Source organism: Marmota marmota, unplaced genomic scaffold, assembly GCF_001458135.2.
Source record: "Marmota marmota marmota unplaced genomic scaffold, marMar, whole genome shotgun sequence".
Classification (NCBI taxonomy): Eukaryota; Metazoa; Chordata; class Mammalia; order Rodentia; family Sciuridae; genus Marmota; species Marmota marmota.
Genome location: NW_025999897.1, coordinates 4017592 through 4034865, shown reverse-complemented (window position 1 = coordinate 4034865; position 17274 = coordinate 4017592). Strand labels below are relative to the sequence as shown.

Here is a 17274-nt window from a genome sequence, read left to right as displayed (position 1 = left end):
AAGAAGGAAATCTTATGATGTGACAACATGAATGAAACCGCAGGACATTTTGCTAAATGAAATAAGCGAGCCCCGGGACAAATAATGTAATTCTGGGGCTGGGGCTGTGGCTCAGCAGTAGAGCGCTTGCCTAGCCCATGTGAGGCCCTGGTTCGATTTTCAGCACCACATATAAACATAAATAAATAAAGGTATTGTGTCCAACTACAATTAAAAAATAATTTTTTAAAATGTGTGATTCTGCTTCTATGAGCTATCTAAAACTGTCACTCATGGAGCTAGAGAGCAAAATGGTAGTTCTGGGTGTGGGTGGCCTGGTGATTTGCCAATCAATCAGCAAATCCCAATCTGCGAGCTGAGTAACTTCTAGGTATCCGTGGTACCGCATCATGGCTGTTGCTAAGAGTGCTACACTGTACGCTTAGAATTTTGCCAAATGTCGATTGTGTTTCGTGTTTATACCACAATAAAAGAAGGGGTGAAAACAGGAGTGATGGGCTAGCCCAGCTGAGATGCCAAGTCCTCGCCCACAGCCACCCAGGAGGTGGTACACTTTTAGCCTCTAGCGTCACCTGAGCTGCATGGGAAGGCCTGAAGAGGCACAGGCACACCGCACACCCCTAGCCGTGGCTCCAAGTGCTGCTAGGGCTGTGGTCAGGCTGCCCCTCCCTCACATAGCAGGACTCTGGCCTTCATCTCCACCTGAGGCCAGGGGGCAGCAGGGACAAGTCACACCAGACCCACAGCAGACCCCACCTTGATGAGCGCGCAGCACAGTCCGACCCACAGAAGTCCTCTTAGTTTAAAAAAGGGTTCATCTGTAGGATTAAGAGGACTTGCTCAATGCACGGCCAGGAGGGGTGCTCAGCACGGGAAGGGAGCTCTGGTGAAAGGCCACCCGTTGACTGACCTCCGTGTCCACATGAAGCACACCTCTCCCTGGCAGCACCAGCCTCGCCCCCTCTTGAATCACCTGCTGCTAGTTCCCCACACCTGGCCAGCCCAGAGAGTGATCAGATGAGGTCATTAGCCTCCACAGAAAGGGGAGGGTGACAGGTTGGCAATGACTTCAAAGTCCCCTGGCCTCACCTGGCTATGCCACGGATACAAACCCATTTTCAGAGGGGCTCTTCACCTCTGAGACACTGAATGGAACGCAAGTACCCCTAGGAGGACCCACCTCAGTCCCTTACCACTTGCACCTGCATGGCCAGACTGCAGACACACCCCTAGCAGGGAAACCGAGTACACGTGGGGATGCCGTCATTCACACCTGCTCCCCAACAAGAAAAGCCTCGACCAGCAACCAGGAAATAAGTTTTACCAAACCTCCAGGCAGGCGCAGATCAGCTAAGGGCTCAGGTAAGGCGGGGGATGAATGGCAGATGCTCAAGTAGAAATGGTACCCAGTCCTGTTGCACCCTGGGATTCAAAAGACGAGGCCAACGTTTTGAAAAATATAAAATTTTAATAAAGGCTACATCTCTTAATTACAATAATTATTGTACCAAGTAATTTTCCTTAAATGAACTCTTTATAATGCATAATTTACAGTATAAGTAGAACAAAATGCCATGACAAAAGTCATTGAGTACAAGACTTGTAATAAAAAGGCATAAAATATATTTATACATAAACCCCTTTCAAAAATTAAGGGAAGCTTGAGCCCTCAATATAGGGCGACACACAGGGGGTCCCGTGCAGGTACAGGTACTGTACTGATTCAGAGTCAAGCACTAGAGATAGTGGATTAATACTCTTTTGCCGTACACTATATACAGATGTATGGTACAGGTGACAAGGGCGGACAATGTACACATTAACTTAACACAAACCCCAACACGGTGAAGTGTTGGAGGAGAGGTGCTGCTAGGTCTCCCTGCATCTGGATTGGCAGGGTGGCGGCAGGGGTGGCGAGAGTTTCCTGAATGGCTGTGGTCCAAAGACTAATTGAAAAAAAATCAGAACTGTCACTTCAATACAAGCACAGCTTGAACCACATGGCAGGGATCCCAGCAGCCCCAGCCACTGGGCCCAGGGCTGAGAGGCTAAAGATGTGGGGCCTCGGTCCCAGGGTGACTCTGGGGCCCCAACAAGGCACCCCTTCCTCCACGATGGAGCAGCCCATCCAATGTGACCACCCCCAAAAGGCGATGTCAACACACAGCCAACCCTGAAGACCTTTATGACAAAGCAGCACAGGGGTAAAAAAAATGCACCAATTTCTGCATGTGTCAATGGTAGGGCACCATTAAAAAAAAAAAAGAAAAAAAAAAAGATGTCCATCCTCCCCGGGAGAAAGGCAGTGCAAGGTGCAATTCCTTCTTCGCTAAGAAACCATCCGTGCACTCCCAGCTCCGCTCCTAAGTGCAGACAGAACGACTGAACTTCCCCTCTCCCTTCCGTGTTTAAAGCAGCATATCCATAAACTGGGGCTGGCGGCAATCAACTGTTCAATAAATATCAGTAAGGACTCCTGTTCAGGTAAGCTACACACAGCTTCGCTCAGTTTATGGATTTCAGACCCCTAGGAAGTCATCTATTATGTATGGCAGTCTCTCCAACACAGTCAGCATCTTCAACAGCCACGAGTGGTCATGTTTTTAATAAATAGTTCAGGCTTTTCTTATCTCAGTACCCAGCTCATGAATAATGAAAATCAACCTCCCCCACCCTCCCGAAGGCCCAGTGGCCAATGCTTCCCCAGAGTTAGTCTTCTTCATTGGTTTAATTTTCCTTCAAAATGTCGTGTGGCTGTTGCTTAGGTCCAAGACAGGGCATGCGGGCCCCAGCTCCACGCTTCGCCAGAGGCTCAATCGATCCTCTCCACTTTGCCCAGAATCCTGCCCTCGTACATGGGGAGCACCGTCTCGTCGTCCCAGATCTCCTCAAACACTGCTCCGCAGGCGAACTCATCACTTGCTTTTTTGAAGTAATACCTTAAAAGGAAAACAGGAAAAGTTTGTTGAGACTGCACCTTCCGAAGGAAGAGCCGAGGTGTGCACCAGCGACAGCAGGTGTGCTGGCAAGTCGCTCTCCTCGTCTGATTAAGGGGCAGGTGGGGTGTCTGGCCAAAGGGATCAGACACCCGGGGGAGGCTGTCCCCCTCCGGGCCCGCCCCGGCCTCTCCCACCAGCGCCTCAGAGGCTGCTTGCCCAAGGCCCACGTGAAGTGGGAAGCAGAGCTGCTGCTTTCTCCCGTTTGGGGGAGGGAGAGAATGAATGGGAAGGGCAAATGCCGGGGTTTATCTGCAGTGGCAACCAGGCTCGGGGGAGGGTGTCTTTCTGACAGAACTGGACTCAGGTCCGGGTTCGGCCAGCCTAACAAGGAGCCTGCACCCACAGGCATCTGCAGAAGGCAGATTTGCAGCTGGTCCGTCAGTCCAGAGGCTGCTCGCCCTTCCCACCTCCTGGGCCCAGGGGCGATGGTCCCTGGCACAGCCATGCAGAAGGCCGGCCAGCTCTGGACTTGTCCCAGTGTCCAGAACAGAGCACTGGCCCCCCAACACCCTCCCTCTGGTCTCCATGTTCCTGCCTCCTCTCCCCTGCTCCCTCTCAAGTCAAAGAGCAGAGGCCCTTCTCTGTGCTGTTGAGTCAGGCCCTCTGGGCACTCCCAGGCCTCTTTCTCCTAAAGCTGTGTAACTGCACAAATGCGAATGGTGGCCTCTCTCTGGAAACCACTGCTGTCCTCAGCCAGGCCCTGTAGAGGAGATCAGTAAGGGCCTCTTGGTTCCCTGTTCCCAGCAAGGGAGACCCCCCTCAGGCGGTTCAATTCACCCAACCCATAAAGGCTGCTGGCAGAGGGAAGGTCACAGTCCCCTGGGAGCAGGAGCAGCCTCTAAAACATAGGATTCCTCTCAGGGTTACGGCTGGGTTTTGTTTGTTTGTTTTGCCTTTTCTCAAAACAAACAAAAAAATCAACGGCTTTGTGAAGAGCTAAACTTCTTCCTGTCTAATGAGGGTGAGCCAAAGGCTTTCTTAGGAGATAGATAGGGTGAAGTCCAAGGGAACAGCTGGGTCCAGTCAGCGCCTCTGTTCTCAGCACTCTGGCCAGGGGGAAACGCTTCACGTTCAGGGAGCAAGTCAATATTCTTGGGGAAGCTTTCAGAGGAGACGGCTAGAAAATGTGGAGGACCTCTGTGGCGGGGGACAGCAGAAAGTCACTCTTTCAAACAAGAGGCTCAGATCCCCTAGGTGCCCATCCCAGTCCCTCAGGCAGCCCCAGCCCTAACCCCTCCAGGTTCACCAACCTGGGCTCTCGGCACCTCTGGGCAAGCTCGCAGTGACCTTTCACACACTACAGCCTCCTCCAGAGAGAGGAGAGGCAAGGCTCCCTGGCCACCCGGGACTTCAAACGCGTTGCACTGCCCTCATTGTCTCCAAGAAACAGGCTTTTCCACTACAACATGCTTTATGTGGCAAACTCTGCTTTCTTCTGACATCTGGCACCAATAGCGTCTGGCACGTCTGGAAGGACTGTTTGCTTTCTGAACCCCTGCCACGTTGAGATTACTCAACAGCCCAGGTCCCCACTCCACAGCCCCAACCTCGCTGGGCCTTTTTATTGAGGGGGGTGGGGGTGCAAATTGAGATGTTGGGGCCCACACAGCACTGGGGGCAAGGCCTGGCACTCCACCCCCGCCCCACCAGGAGGGCACTGAATCCAGCCCAGGCCCTGCAGAGATAAAGCAGCTGGGAGGACCTTCCCACAGCCTGATCCAATCAGGAAGGAATCTGAGAGTTGACCATTTGTGCAAGTCTTTGTGCACTAAAGGGGAGGCCAGGGCTTCAAAGCCAGGCTTATTAAATGTGCCTGAGGAAAAAAATCAGGGCCAGATGTGGCCGGAGTGGCTGACTGCACCTTCCCTGCAAGGCCTGCTCCATGCTCTGTGGCTCCTCTCCCCTGAAGGTCACCTGCAGCTCCCCTCAAAGTCCAGCCGAGTCAAAGCCAAGATCAAAATGAATCCCTGGAGGGGCACACTTGTGTAATTAGTTTCACCTGTGTCTCCTCAAGATTAAAAGAAGCAGCAGCCAGGCCTGTTCCCTGGTCCCTTTGATAACTTTTCAGAATTGTCTCTTCCCAGGTATTAAAGGGAAAGATCTAGGCTCAGCTACACGCCCTGCTGGTCACTCACCTGCAGGGTCTCAGCCCAACCTCCATCCCCTCCCTCTCCAAAGGAATTACTGTTGGCCCCTGCCCAAACTCTCAGATGAAGATGACTGGCAAAGCCACACAGAGCCTGCTCTGGAGGGGAGGATGGCTGGACCCTGTCCAGGAGCCAAAGACCTCCCCGCCACCCCAACAGGTTGCTAAGCCCTTCATCCCCTGGGTCTGGAGGCAGGATGTGTGTGGATGCCTGCTGTGACCCTGCACAGGGCACACAACTGAGGAGGTGGCACTCCTTCCTGGGTGCAGATGCACTGAGTGAGCACCTTCCCAGTGTCTCTGGGGTCCTAGACACAACTGAAGCAGAGCCCAGCTGTGTTCTCTTGGGAAAAAGACCATGGACCAAGGGCAGAGAGCTCTGCAGAATCTGCTCTCATTAAGAGGAGACAAGTGAGAGATGGTCCAGGGTTGGCCCCCACTCTCCTCAGCTCCCGAACCGTCTCAAGGGCCCAGCAAGTTCAGTGTGGCCTTCCCCAGGGCACTTCCACTCTGCAGGTGAGGAAAGGAGGCCAGAAGTTAGGTTCCCATCCAAGGCCCAACAGGGAGAAGGCGTGAGACCCCAGCAGGAAGGGTGGCCAGCCCTGTTCACCTGTGCCCACCCACACACCCATTCCTTCCTCTTTGACCTGCGGACTCTTCCTTCCATGGTCTTGGCCCTTCTCTTGAGCTTCTAATGTGGAGACCTCTCTAACCTAAGCCACAAGGAGGGGTGCTTTCAGGGGTGCTTTCTCCTTCGCAATCACTCTGCCCCACACCCGCAAGGTCCCTCATGTCAGGCAGAGCCTCCACCCCAGCGACAAGCCCTGGCTCTCCTGAGGAAGCAAACTGCTGCCCCCCGCCTTTTTTTTTTAGAGAGAGAGAGAGAGAGAGATTTAATATTTATTTTTTAGTTTTCGGCGGACACAACATTTGTTTGATGTGGTGCTGAGGCTCGAACCCAGGCCGCACGCATGCCAGGTGAGCGCGCTACCACCTGAGCCACATCCCAGCCCACTGCTGCCCTTGTCTCCCCAGTCCGTTCCCTTGGAGGAAAAAGCCCAGTCAGGTCCCCAGAGAACCCCAAAGCAGCCTCCCTCTTTTGGCTACTGCTACCACTGGGGGCGTGTATGTGTGTGTGTGTGTGTGTGTGTGTGTGTGTGTGTGTGAGAGAGAGAGAGAGAGAGAGAGAGAGAGAGAGACAGAGACAGAGAGAGAGAAGGAACCAAAAAGCCAGCAGCCCCTGGAAGGGCCTCCCTCTGAGCCGTCCCTCCTGCCCCGCCCAGGCCTGCCCAGGCCAGGGCAGCTGCTCCAGCCTCTGGCTCTGGGTTCTGAGCAAACAAACTCTAGAGCAAAAAAAGCCACAGGACTCTTACCTATAATTTCCCTTCTTGCTGAGCTGCTCTTTAAAGTGGCCCAGGGTCAAGCTCTGAGCCTTCAGCATCCTCCTGTACGGGATTTCTTCTCCACAGAAAAAGTAAGTAACAACCAACTCACTGGCCTGGAGCGCGTGGACTCCTGCCAGTTTCTTTGGCTCTTTGTGACTGAAAATAAGACGAAGTGCAGAAAGCTTAGCATCTCAAAACAGACACACGTTTAAAGACACGCCACGGATACCGAGGCAGGACAGGGTGTCCTGACACTGAGGCGGAGCCCAGGGCCCTCCTGTCAGAGGTGGCCGCCTCTGGTGGACACACAGTCCAGAATCACATGATCTGCACAGAGCATGCAGGAAAGGAGTTTACCGTCCAGCTGTAAAATTGGTTATCATCTTCCTCAATGCCACATGGAGGGACTCCATGCAGGTTAGTGCAAATGGGGGGTTTGCCAATGAAGGCAAGAGAGAGGAGAAAGAATCGGAGCTACTAGGCTCATCCCCATTAGGGAATGCTGGGAGGTGAACCTCCAGGGGTGGCTTCCACCTGAAGCCCACCTAGCGTTCTGACAGAAAAAACACAACTAAGGTAGCCCAGTCATTTCAGCAATCCCATTTATCCCAAGGTTTTGTAATTTTAAAAGTAACAACAACAACAACAACAATGATACTAATAATAGGCTGCTGGTGCCAGACAGCTGGTAGCCATAAGGCCAACCAATTACAACAATGGGTGGGTCCAGGAAGATGACTTATTCAGGACTTCAAATGCCCACTGCTCAGGATGAAGAAGTCTAAGAAATAAAACTTTAGACCATTTTAAATGCCCATCCTATAATAAACTGAGCCAGACTTCTCATTCTACTCTTATTGAAAAGGATCATGGCTCAATTTTGGAGAAGACCACATAAAACAAAAAGATGCTCTTGTCAGTTATCTGCAACAGTAGAGAACCTCTCTCCTGCTCAAGGGTGACACGAGATGTTTCTCATACCACTGACTTACAAGTTCAATGGGACAACTTTGCTTCTACCCATGTGCTAAGGGCTTCAGGTCCTAGCTGTTCATTCCTGTGAGACCCAGAAACCTGTGTTGTGATGCAGTTCTTAGTACTGACATGTTTTCCGGGATCCTCACTGAGTGCAACATCTCTATTTACTGTTGCTCATCACTGGTGTTAAAATCAAGATGATTTTATATGCTGAAAAGAGTTTTACAAAAAAGTGATTCCAGCCGGACATGGTAGTGGTACACACCTGTAAACCCATGACTTGAGAGGCTGAGGCAGGAAGATTCCAAGTTTGAGGTCAGCCTCAGTAACTTAGTGAGGCCCTAAGCAACTTAATGAGATCCTTTCTCAAAAAGTAAAAAGGGCTGGGGATATCGCTCAGTGGTTAAGCACCCCTGGGTTCAATCCCCAGTACCAAAAAAAAAAAAAAAAAAAGTAATTCCAGATAACAAGTACCCGGAAATGAAAGCCACTCAGCACATCTCAGTAATGCTGGGTAAAGACACTCACTCTTCTGGAGCCAGGCTTGGGTTGGAGAAGGGCATGGCTCCTGCCTGACCAGTGGCCAAGTGGTTCCTGTCTCTCTGCTGACTGGCCACACAGCACCTAAGGACACAGCCAGGGCAAAGGCATTATGAGATGCACAGCTGTCCCCAGGGCAATTGAAAACAGAGAGAAAATTACTCTCCTTGGTCTCCTGAAGAAACATGTGCCCAACCTCCATCCCTGTGACATCCAACCAAGGCCCTATGTTAACAGGGGCTACAGGAGGCCTGCAATGTCTATCAGAACAGCCATCCTGAACCCCAGGGAGCCCAGGACAGGACCAGTCATGGCTACTTACACATTCATCTAACCCACCTTAAATGATCAAGAGACATTCATAAGCAATGGGATTTGTAAGGATATGCTGAAACTCACCCTCCCGCTCCTAGGTGTGACTTGCCCAGCAAACAGATCCTGCTTTAACTGGCAGAATGATCATAACTAAACAAGCAATTTCTAGAGGGTGGAAAGGAGGCTCTTACTCAGCCCCAAGCAATCCCTCCCCCCACAGGAGGGCCTGAAACACAGGTAGCCAAGAAGGGCCCTCCCATCAGCAACAGGCCACGTCTCCACCTCAAAACCCAACCCCTGCCTCAACCTCCAAGGCCCCTTGCACTCACCTCTGCTTTGGGGGCTTCGATACCTCTGCCAGCCTGCGGCAGGCCTCCTCTAGCTGTGCCAGAGTGTTGGGTGGTGTCAAGGGAGGCATTGCAGGGTCCTGGGTAAAGGGATGGGGGCGGGGAGCCAGCCGGGGGTGCCCGCTGCCACCCCACAGATGGTGCCGGCTGACTCGTTCACCTGAGGACCCACGGGCAGACTCCAGTGGGTAGGCCTTTTTTGTGCTTTGGGCACTAAGCAAGGAATAAGAGAAAGAAAGAAAAAAGAAAGAGAAATTAGGTTAGAAAAACTGGAAAATGTGACTTCAATAGAAACTTGTGTATTCTGCTGAGAGAGGGAGAAGAAGAAAATAACTCTACCATAACACCAACACAGGTCATTGCCAAAACATAACATTTTTGTGGTCTGCCCAGTCCAATGTCTAATATTAAGAGGGCAGGAGCAAACAGTCACATTTGTTTTCCCCACTTCAAAAATAGCCATCCCCACAATACCTCCGCACGGAGGCGGCTGCCCGTGTTTACCTATGGGGCTTGGGCTTGCTCTGCCGCTCACTCTCCAGCATCCACTGCCAGACATCCTGCGACCTGTCTCCTTCCTCCCCAGGAAGCTGCAAGGCCCCAGCTCCACCAGGGGCCCCTCCTTCCCTGGAGGGCAGGGCCAGGCCCGGCTCCGTGCCTTTCCCGGTTCGTTTGGGCAAGGTACTGCCTCTGCTGCCACTGTGGAGAACCAAGAGCCACACTCAACCCAGCCAGCCAGTTAAGTCTCCAGGACTCTGCACCAGGCAGTCAGCAGATACAGTGCGAGGAGGAAAGACCGCCCATGCACCTGCCACCTGCCACCCTGCAGCCGCCTCTGCCCACCTCCCAGAAACCAAGTGTCCAGGACCTTGGACCCCACCTCCTACCCGTCCAGTGCCTGGGCTGACAGGGAAGCTCCACCCAGGACATACTGGACTCCTGACACTCACCCAAACTGCTCCCCGGGGATGGGCTCTGGGGCCTTGGGGTGGCTCTTGCATTTTGCGTAGCAGTAATACTCGGTGCCCCCAGGGCAGAAGCAGCGCACCCTCTGTGTGGCCTCTGCCTCGATCTCCTCCTTGGTCTTGGGGATGGCATGGTGATGGATGTAGTGGTGGTGGACATGCTTCGTCGTCTGTTTGGTTGTGAAGCCCTTGCTGCCGACCAGTGGGCAAGCAGCTATGGGGGGCAGCTTGCCCCCAGGCGGGAGGAGGGAGTGGTACTGCTGGTGGTGGTGGTGGTGGTGGTGGAGGTCGGGGGAGCGGGAGCGCGGGCTGTGGCGGCCCATGCCGGGTGACTGGCAGCCAGGGGTCTTGAGGACTCTAGACAGGTGGTCGTCCAGAATTGTCTGCGGGTCTTCCTCGTAGCTGCCAGAGGGCAGGAGGGACAGGGGGTGCTGGGCAGGCGCCCCCTCCCGCGAGCTCAGCGCCTGCTCGGACCCCTCCTTCTCTTCGTCCTGGAAGGGGAGGCAGCAGAGGGGAGGTGACCCAGGTGGCAGGTGGGGCCCCAGGCCCAGGTTCTCACCCACACGGGGCGCCACGCTACCTCGCGGATCTGCCGCAGCCTCTCCTCCAGGCTGTGGCGGCTCTCCAGCTCCAGCTTCAGCTTCTCCAGCCTCGAGATGAGCTCAGCCGCGAAGGCGGCAGGTTCCACGGGCGTCATCTCCTTGGGCAGGCGGTGGGTTCTCTAAGGAGGCGGGGGAAGGGACAGGCACGCTTAGTGGCCAGGAGGGCACAGGCGGTGGGCAGCAGCGGGGCCAGGGAAGTGCCTCGTCCCCACGTCTGGGTGCAGAGCGATTGGCGAGGCGGCCTGGGCTGCTCGGGATTTTTATGTGCGGGCGCTGCGGCCTCATGGAGAGCCATGGTCCCCACCAGCGTTTGCCTTGGGCAGGAGCAGTTGGTCGCACTCCAAGAGGCCCTGCTTGTTCTCTCTGTAGTACAACCAGCCCATCAGTAGCTACTCTGAAGTAGAGAATCTTCAAAGACTGTTGTCAAACATCAAAAAAAAAAAAAAAAGCAGCCCTCTGAGGTGGGGAGGGGAGAGAAACCAACTCAAGGAATAAAAAGTAGAGGCTAAACAGAAAGGGAGTTGGAAATTAAAAAAAGTAAGATTGGAAAGGAGGTGGGGGGGAGGAAAAGGGGAAAAAAAGAGTCCAGCGGCCCCAGATCAGAGAAGAAGTGGTAATTTATTTCCTGGCCGCACACTGCGCACCTTTGAGGTGGTGTTGTCTCGACACTGTCCTGGATCTCCCCATTTCTCTCCTCCCCTCCTCCCTATCTCTTTGTACAGAAAATGAAGAAAGCTGCTGCAGGCGAGGAGCAGAACACTGCTGAGCTCGGCTGCCTGAAGCTGATCTATCAAGGGAAAAGGGAACATCTCCAAATCAAGTGCAGAATATAAAAAGGCACCGAGAACGCCTGCCAAAAGCAGCAAACAGAGAGGACCCCCACCGCCCAGCTTTCTGTCCTTTTTCTGTCATCTTGCTCCCCCCACCACACCCCCCACCTCTCCACTTGTTCTAACCCCTTCTTCCTCATCTCCCTCTTGCTCTGCCGGCTTCTTTGGGGTGTGGGAGCAGAAGGCCAACTTGCAAAAAAAGGCCAGCATCTCCCCGTTGGAAGAAACGGGCCTTGCCACGGCAACCACTTAGCTTCAGAAACTGAAAGGCCCCCGGGTAGATGGCCATTCTCACCAAGGCGGGCTCCACGCAGCCCAGCCCCCATCAGAGTCAGGCCTGGTGGAAGAAGTCGATTTGCACACCCCAGGACAAAATCATCTAATTTACAAGCCTGGGCAAGAGAACTTTCCACTGTTAACATACATGCCACCACCACCCCAGTCAGAAATATCTGTCATCCACATTACTGCATGGGCAAAAAGGGAATTCTGGAGCACACCCGCCCTCCCACCCCAATTAATTAAGTGTTCTGATTTTAAGACAAAGTAAGTCCGCCCTTGTCTGTGACAAGTGTTCAGAGGAGAGCTGTGGTCTGCACTGATGCAACTTAGGATTAGCACTGGATGTGCTAATTTTCTAAATACCACATAGCCAGACAGACCAACTGGACTCTGAAGCTGGCAGATACCTGCTATAGGTTGGGTGCTCTCTTCCCTTCCCTGAGGAAGGGTGTCCTTGCATCCTGGATCTCAGGACATTCTGAGAGGCATATCCCTGAAATGGGATACTTAAGGGGTAGCTCTGGAGTTCAGGGGGCCATGTACCAACTGCTTTCAGGGACATGTAAATAAAAGGAAGGTTCCAGAGAAATCCTTTACCCACTACCTTAATCATAGGAAGAAGTTGCTCATGGGACCCTCACCTCCAAACACTTCATTCCTTCACATTTGTCTGGCAGAGACTCATCAGCAGGTACTAACCCAGCTTCTGAGGTTTGAAACAGGTACGAGAGAACAGCTGACTTCCAGGGCTTCAGAAGTTAGTAAGGGAAATGGCCAAATAGATAAATGGATCACTGAAATGACTGAGCCATGCATCAATGCAATAAGAAGTCCCAGGGACAGGGCTTTCCTTCCAAAGGAGCAGATTCCTCTAAACTCCCCATTCGTGCACTCAATCAAGTATTCACTGAGCACCTGCTATGTTTCAGGAAACCTTGTTAGTCTGAATACAGAGTGCACAAAACTCCCTGCCCTCAGCAGGCTTCCATTTGTGTGGGAATGCAAATGACTTCATCGTGCAGTCATCTCCTGGCATTGCGTAGTTTCTGGAAAGGAGCTAATCTGGTTTCTTTCTCATAGGGAACTTTCCCTTTTGCAATTCAGAAAATGTAAAAAAAGATTCAAAACATAAGTCAACTTGAACCTCATCACTACATCACTGTCACCACACCCCACAGAACCATGTTCTGCCTCTCATGCTGCTCTTCCTCTCTCTCTTTCCCCTAAGGGACCTTAAGTACAGCTCTTCCTCTCCTGTACCTCCCCACCCCACTTCCCATCCTTTTCTTCAGGGCTCGGCTCTGGAGAAAACTGCACCTCCCCACCTCCCCCCCTGAAATCTGCACTCACCGGGAAATGAGGTAGGGACACCTGGCCATTGGCCTTCACACTGCGATGCATTTCTCTCTGGAGCTGTTTCTTACTCCCCATACGGTAAGGAGGGATTCCATCTCTACGGAAAAGAAAAGGACATGATCCATTGGCTCACAGGGATTACTGCAGCACATGCGCTGACTTACACATGCTGTCCAGAGACCCCACCAGAGCACAGGGCCACACACTTCCACAGAAGAGCGCCACACACTGCCAGACCTGATCAGTGTCCCCATGGGGAAAGAGCCACCCAAGATCAAGCTGCCAAACCAACTCTAAATCCTGCCCATCAATCATCACTGGGAATCTGGCCCCCTTGCAGATGCAGAAGCATCAACTTGAAAGGAGCTTAGGAAGTTCATTTCTCAGGCGGCTGTCTCAGAACTGGTGTGTCCTCCAGCCAACCCAATACAGAGCAAAGGCTTTCCTATTTTCAGGTGCCCCAAACAGAAGATTCTCAGGCCCCTTTGGTTCTCCCAATAGCCTGTTATTATTCCAATTTAGGAAAACAGAGCATTACAGATGGTGCTAGAGCAAAAGGTTGGAGGGATGGGAACCAAACCCACAGAGGATAACCCAGGCATTACTGAAGGTGTGCATAATCTCCAGCAGTCAACTTCTCAATCATTCCCAAAGTCCTTCTTTTGATAAATCACCCTATGATTTCCCTTGGCTCCAACGCCCGCTCCATAAACAAATCGGGGCATAATTTGGGAAAGGAAGTCCTTCTTGAAAGGAGACCTTAGGGCAACCTGAAGGAATTATGGGCCCGTAAGTCCATCAATCTATTTAAAAACAAGAACAAAACATTAGCAAATGTAAGAATTTTTAAAAAGAAAGCCTCCACTCAAGCTAGCAGACACTAAACAATGACCCAGAGTTGCTATAATTCTTTTTAGAAAAGCATTTCATTTCATTCTTGAAAGTAGTAGAATGGTTAAGGAGTGACTCTGTGTGCCACCCCCCGCCCCCGCCATTTATGTGCCTCCCAGAGGCCACTTATTTACCAAGCTGCCCGCTCAGGGGCTGGAGATGCTGGAGTCAGGTTCAGACCATCTCCCTCTCCCTGGTGCTCTGTTCATCATGCGGTGAAAGGAAGGAAGACATCTTTGGTGCATCAGCAGTGCTGACCACGAACAAGGCCTGAGGACACCAAGGGAGCACCAGGAGGAACTGGGTGACCTGTGGCTCCTTATCTGTGATGCCCCAGCATCCTAAGTGATGCTTTTCCCCAAGTTGGCTGACCTAGGCCACAAAACAGGGCCACTGAGGGAACGATGGAGAGTGCGCTAGAGCAACAGGCCAATCTAGGCGAGCCACACCAGGGCTGGAGGGTGCACCAAGGGGATCACTGGGGGGTGGGGGGTGGCAAGAACTTCCAAGTGTGAGTCATACCCCCCGAGAAAGGGGAAAGGGCAGCAAGCAGAGAGTGAGCGCTGTGGCAGGGGCAAGCTGGCTGACCAGCGCCCATGAGAAGCAGGTCTCCCAGTCAGCTAGCTACTCACTGAGGCCTGCACTTGACCAGGCCCTTGGAGGGCAGAGTAGGACATAGGGCTCTAAGTCCAGCACCTTTCTGAGTCACCTGAAACTAACTTATTGTCTGCCAGTCACAGGAGAAGACTGGACCCCGTGAGCACACCTAGCTTGACTAGGAACCAACTCCCTCCCCAGGCAACTGACTGCAACCTAAGGCCATCAGCTCCCACAAACTGAGTTCCTACTGGGGGTCAGATGCTGGCTGAAACATCTGACAAATCATCGGACTTCCTTCTCACAAGAACCTTAATAAAGCCCGGCGCGGTGGCACACTCCTGTAATCCCAGGGCTCGGAAGACTGAGGCAGGAGGCTCATGAGCTCAAAGCCAGCTTCAGCAAAAGCGAAGCAACTCGGCGAGACCCTGTCTCTGAATAAAACAGAAAATAGGGCTGGGGATGTGGCTCAGTGGTTGAGTGCCCCCGAGTTCAATCCTCAGTACCAAAAGGAAAAAAAAAAAAAAGAACCTTAATGAACACACATTCTACAGGTGACCAGGAATAATAATTTGCCTGAAGTCATAGTCAGTAGCTGTTAGACCCAGGACCAAATTAAAGCCATTGCTGAACTCCAAAACAGGTGTCCATAACTCAGCAGCCCTCCCTTAAGGCCATCATCACTCCAGATGCCACTCCCAGCCCACCAGAAGAGCAGAACCTCCAGAGGGTCTGAATGTAGTGGTGCCATTTCCTAACCCCAAGGAGTCACTGGACATCCTGAAAGAAAAGAGAAAATTTGAGGAAGGTTCTAAAAGGTCCTCTCTACAACTTAATACTCCCTGGTCTGGGAATGTGGGTGGTGGAGGTGATCCCACCAATTAATCCTTCCTTTCACCGCATGATGAACAGAGCACCGGGGAGAGGGAGACGGTCTGAACCTGACTCCAGCATCTCCAGCCCCTGAGCGGGCAGCTTGGTAAATAAGTGGCCTCTGGGAGGCACATGCTGGTCTAATCCACTTGCACTGTCTAGGGCTGCAGGTGGTGTTCATGGCCCTCTCCTGACCAGCTCCCCACCTTCAGAGACCTAAGAGTGGATGGCTCTGTTCCAGTCCTCTTCATGACAATCTTGGGGGCAAGAATCAAGCAGCCCACAGACCCTACCACTGCACAAGTGACATAGGCTTCAACAGTCCTAGGATGGTCCTCCATCTGTCCCCTCTGAAACTCCTTTCAGGTCCATGAATAGTCTTTTCTCCGCTTTCCTTTTGGATGGAAACCCGTGGTAAAGCTTTATACCTCTTCTGCTTTCTCCATGCAAGGTAGGGGAGAGAGAGAGAGAGAGAGAGAAGAAAGGTGGCAGGAGAAGCAGGTGACAGCCAGACTGAAGGCAAGAAGACCAAATGATTTCAAATGCACCCCACCCCACTCCCCAAACACCCAGGGCAGGTGAAGGATCCAAATGTGCGAAAGGCAACTTGTGAACAGAGTAGACAGAGGAGATTTGAGCTTGGAAAGGTGCAAAGGAATTTACAGGCACCTTCAAGGAAATGTGGCTTTAACTCCCCCAGCCAAAAATCTTCTTCCCAAACAGTCCCTCATTCCAAGAGGGGGCCTCTCTCTCCTTTTATTCAAGCTCTAGAAGTGTATGACCAGTTTCCTGGCTGCTCAAAACTGTGGGCTGAAGAGTGCCAGCGCTCTGGTCCCTCTACAGTCTCCTTTAATTATAAACATTTTAGCTAACGAGCCCGCTGCCAGGCCCAGCTGTTTCTGGGGAGCACAGATTTTGAAGTGTGGACTCCACTTAGCTGCCATTTAAGCCAAGCCAATTAGCTGAGCCTTTTGACTCCGCTCTGCCCGACCTAACCTGAATGTCGTTTTTCCGGTGGCTTTGAAATAGCAGGCTCCTGCACACGCGCGTCCATGCGCATCTGCATTTGGCAGCCACTCTGAGGCAGCCTCCGATCACAGCCAACATCAAAAGCCTGGTTTGTAAGATAAGGTAATATTTGAAGTCCGCTTGGATGCATTCCCCAGTGTCCAGAACAAACCCCCATAAATAAGATATAAGGGAATAAAGATAAATAAATAAATAAATACAACAAATCACGTCACCCTGTGTGGAATGGGAGGAAATCATCTTGTGCTGATTTGGGGACACTCTGAGCAGAAGCAATCTACAAATGTGGCTGACCTTAGTGACAGGAGCAGCTCCACACAGAAAGAGGAGCCAGCCCTCCACGCCGTGGGCTCGGCTTCCTAGTCCCTGCCACCTCTGCACGCCAGCCTCTACTTGGGTGGCACTGCGCCACTGCTTCTGATGTCCTTGGCCCCCCGTGCTCCATCTTCCTACGCCTGATGACTGGGAGCGGCCCCACACTCCTTCTGTCCCCAAGGCCTCACGGATTAGGGTTTAGGATTTTGCTGGAAGTCTGGCAGTTAACTTCCAAAAATATTTAAAAAAACAAAAAAACATTAGACAATCATTTCTTCCAAGAATACAGGTTCTGAGGGACAGGCTGATAAAACAGCCTTCTCAGAGGCCTATAATGGAGACTCAGGTCCCCAGCCATCTTTAACAGGGCTTTTTACTTAGCAGGGAAAACAGAAGTCAGCAGCAGGCTCTGGAAGAAGGCAATGATTTCTTTAAAAGCCCCTGCCTGCTCTGCACATCCAGGCCTGGCGTGCGGCTCCACCAGTAACCAAGCCCAGGCCAGCCCTGCCCCACCTTCTACCCAGGCTGCCTGCAAAGGCCCCTGGGACTTAATTGGTTCTGTCGCAAATGAGACGATTGCTTCCCTGGGCTTGTGTCTAATGAACTCCAACCTTCTGGAGTCTATTGAAGGCTGCCTGTGACCCCCTCGGTCCCCCTCCCCAGCCCTGTCCCCTCCCAACTCCCAGCAGGGCAGCTGACCCCCCTCACCAAGCCCCTCAGCCCCTGGCTGCCCACGCTGGCCATTGTGAGAGGAGAAACAGCCGGGGCTCTTTTCATGCTTTATGGGGCGCTCCTATTCACTTGCTCAGGAAATTTCAAAGGGG

The 17274-nt window shown here is 52.4% G+C and overlaps 1 protein-coding gene across 4 annotated transcripts in view; it reads right to left on the bottom strand.

The window, feature by feature from the left end:
- Positions 1-1448: 1448 nt before the first annotated feature.
- Axin2 (axin 2) overlaps positions 1449-17274 on the bottom strand; it is an 84804-nt gene continuing 68978 nt past the window's right edge. For 3 of the 4 annotated variants that reach the window (XM_048798174.1, XM_015504842.2, XM_048798176.1), the window contains 8 exons: positions 12740-12842; positions 10256-10396; positions 9661-10166; positions 9215-9409; positions 8693-8923; positions 8037-8132; positions 6519-6686; positions 1449-2939 (listed from right to left, as the gene is read on the bottom strand). In XM_048798174.1, the coding sequence (XP_048654131.1) occupies positions 2813-2939; positions 6519-6686; positions 8037-8132; positions 8693-8923; positions 9215-9409; positions 9661-10166; positions 10256-10396; positions 12740-12842 (1567 nt within the window). In that variant the 3' untranslated portion in view covers positions 1449-2812. The remainder of the gene's footprint in view (positions 2940-6518; positions 6687-8036; positions 8133-8692; positions 8924-9214; positions 9410-9660; positions 10167-10255; positions 10397-12739; positions 12843-17274) is intronic. The other variant, XM_048798175.1, reaches the window with a different exon arrangement.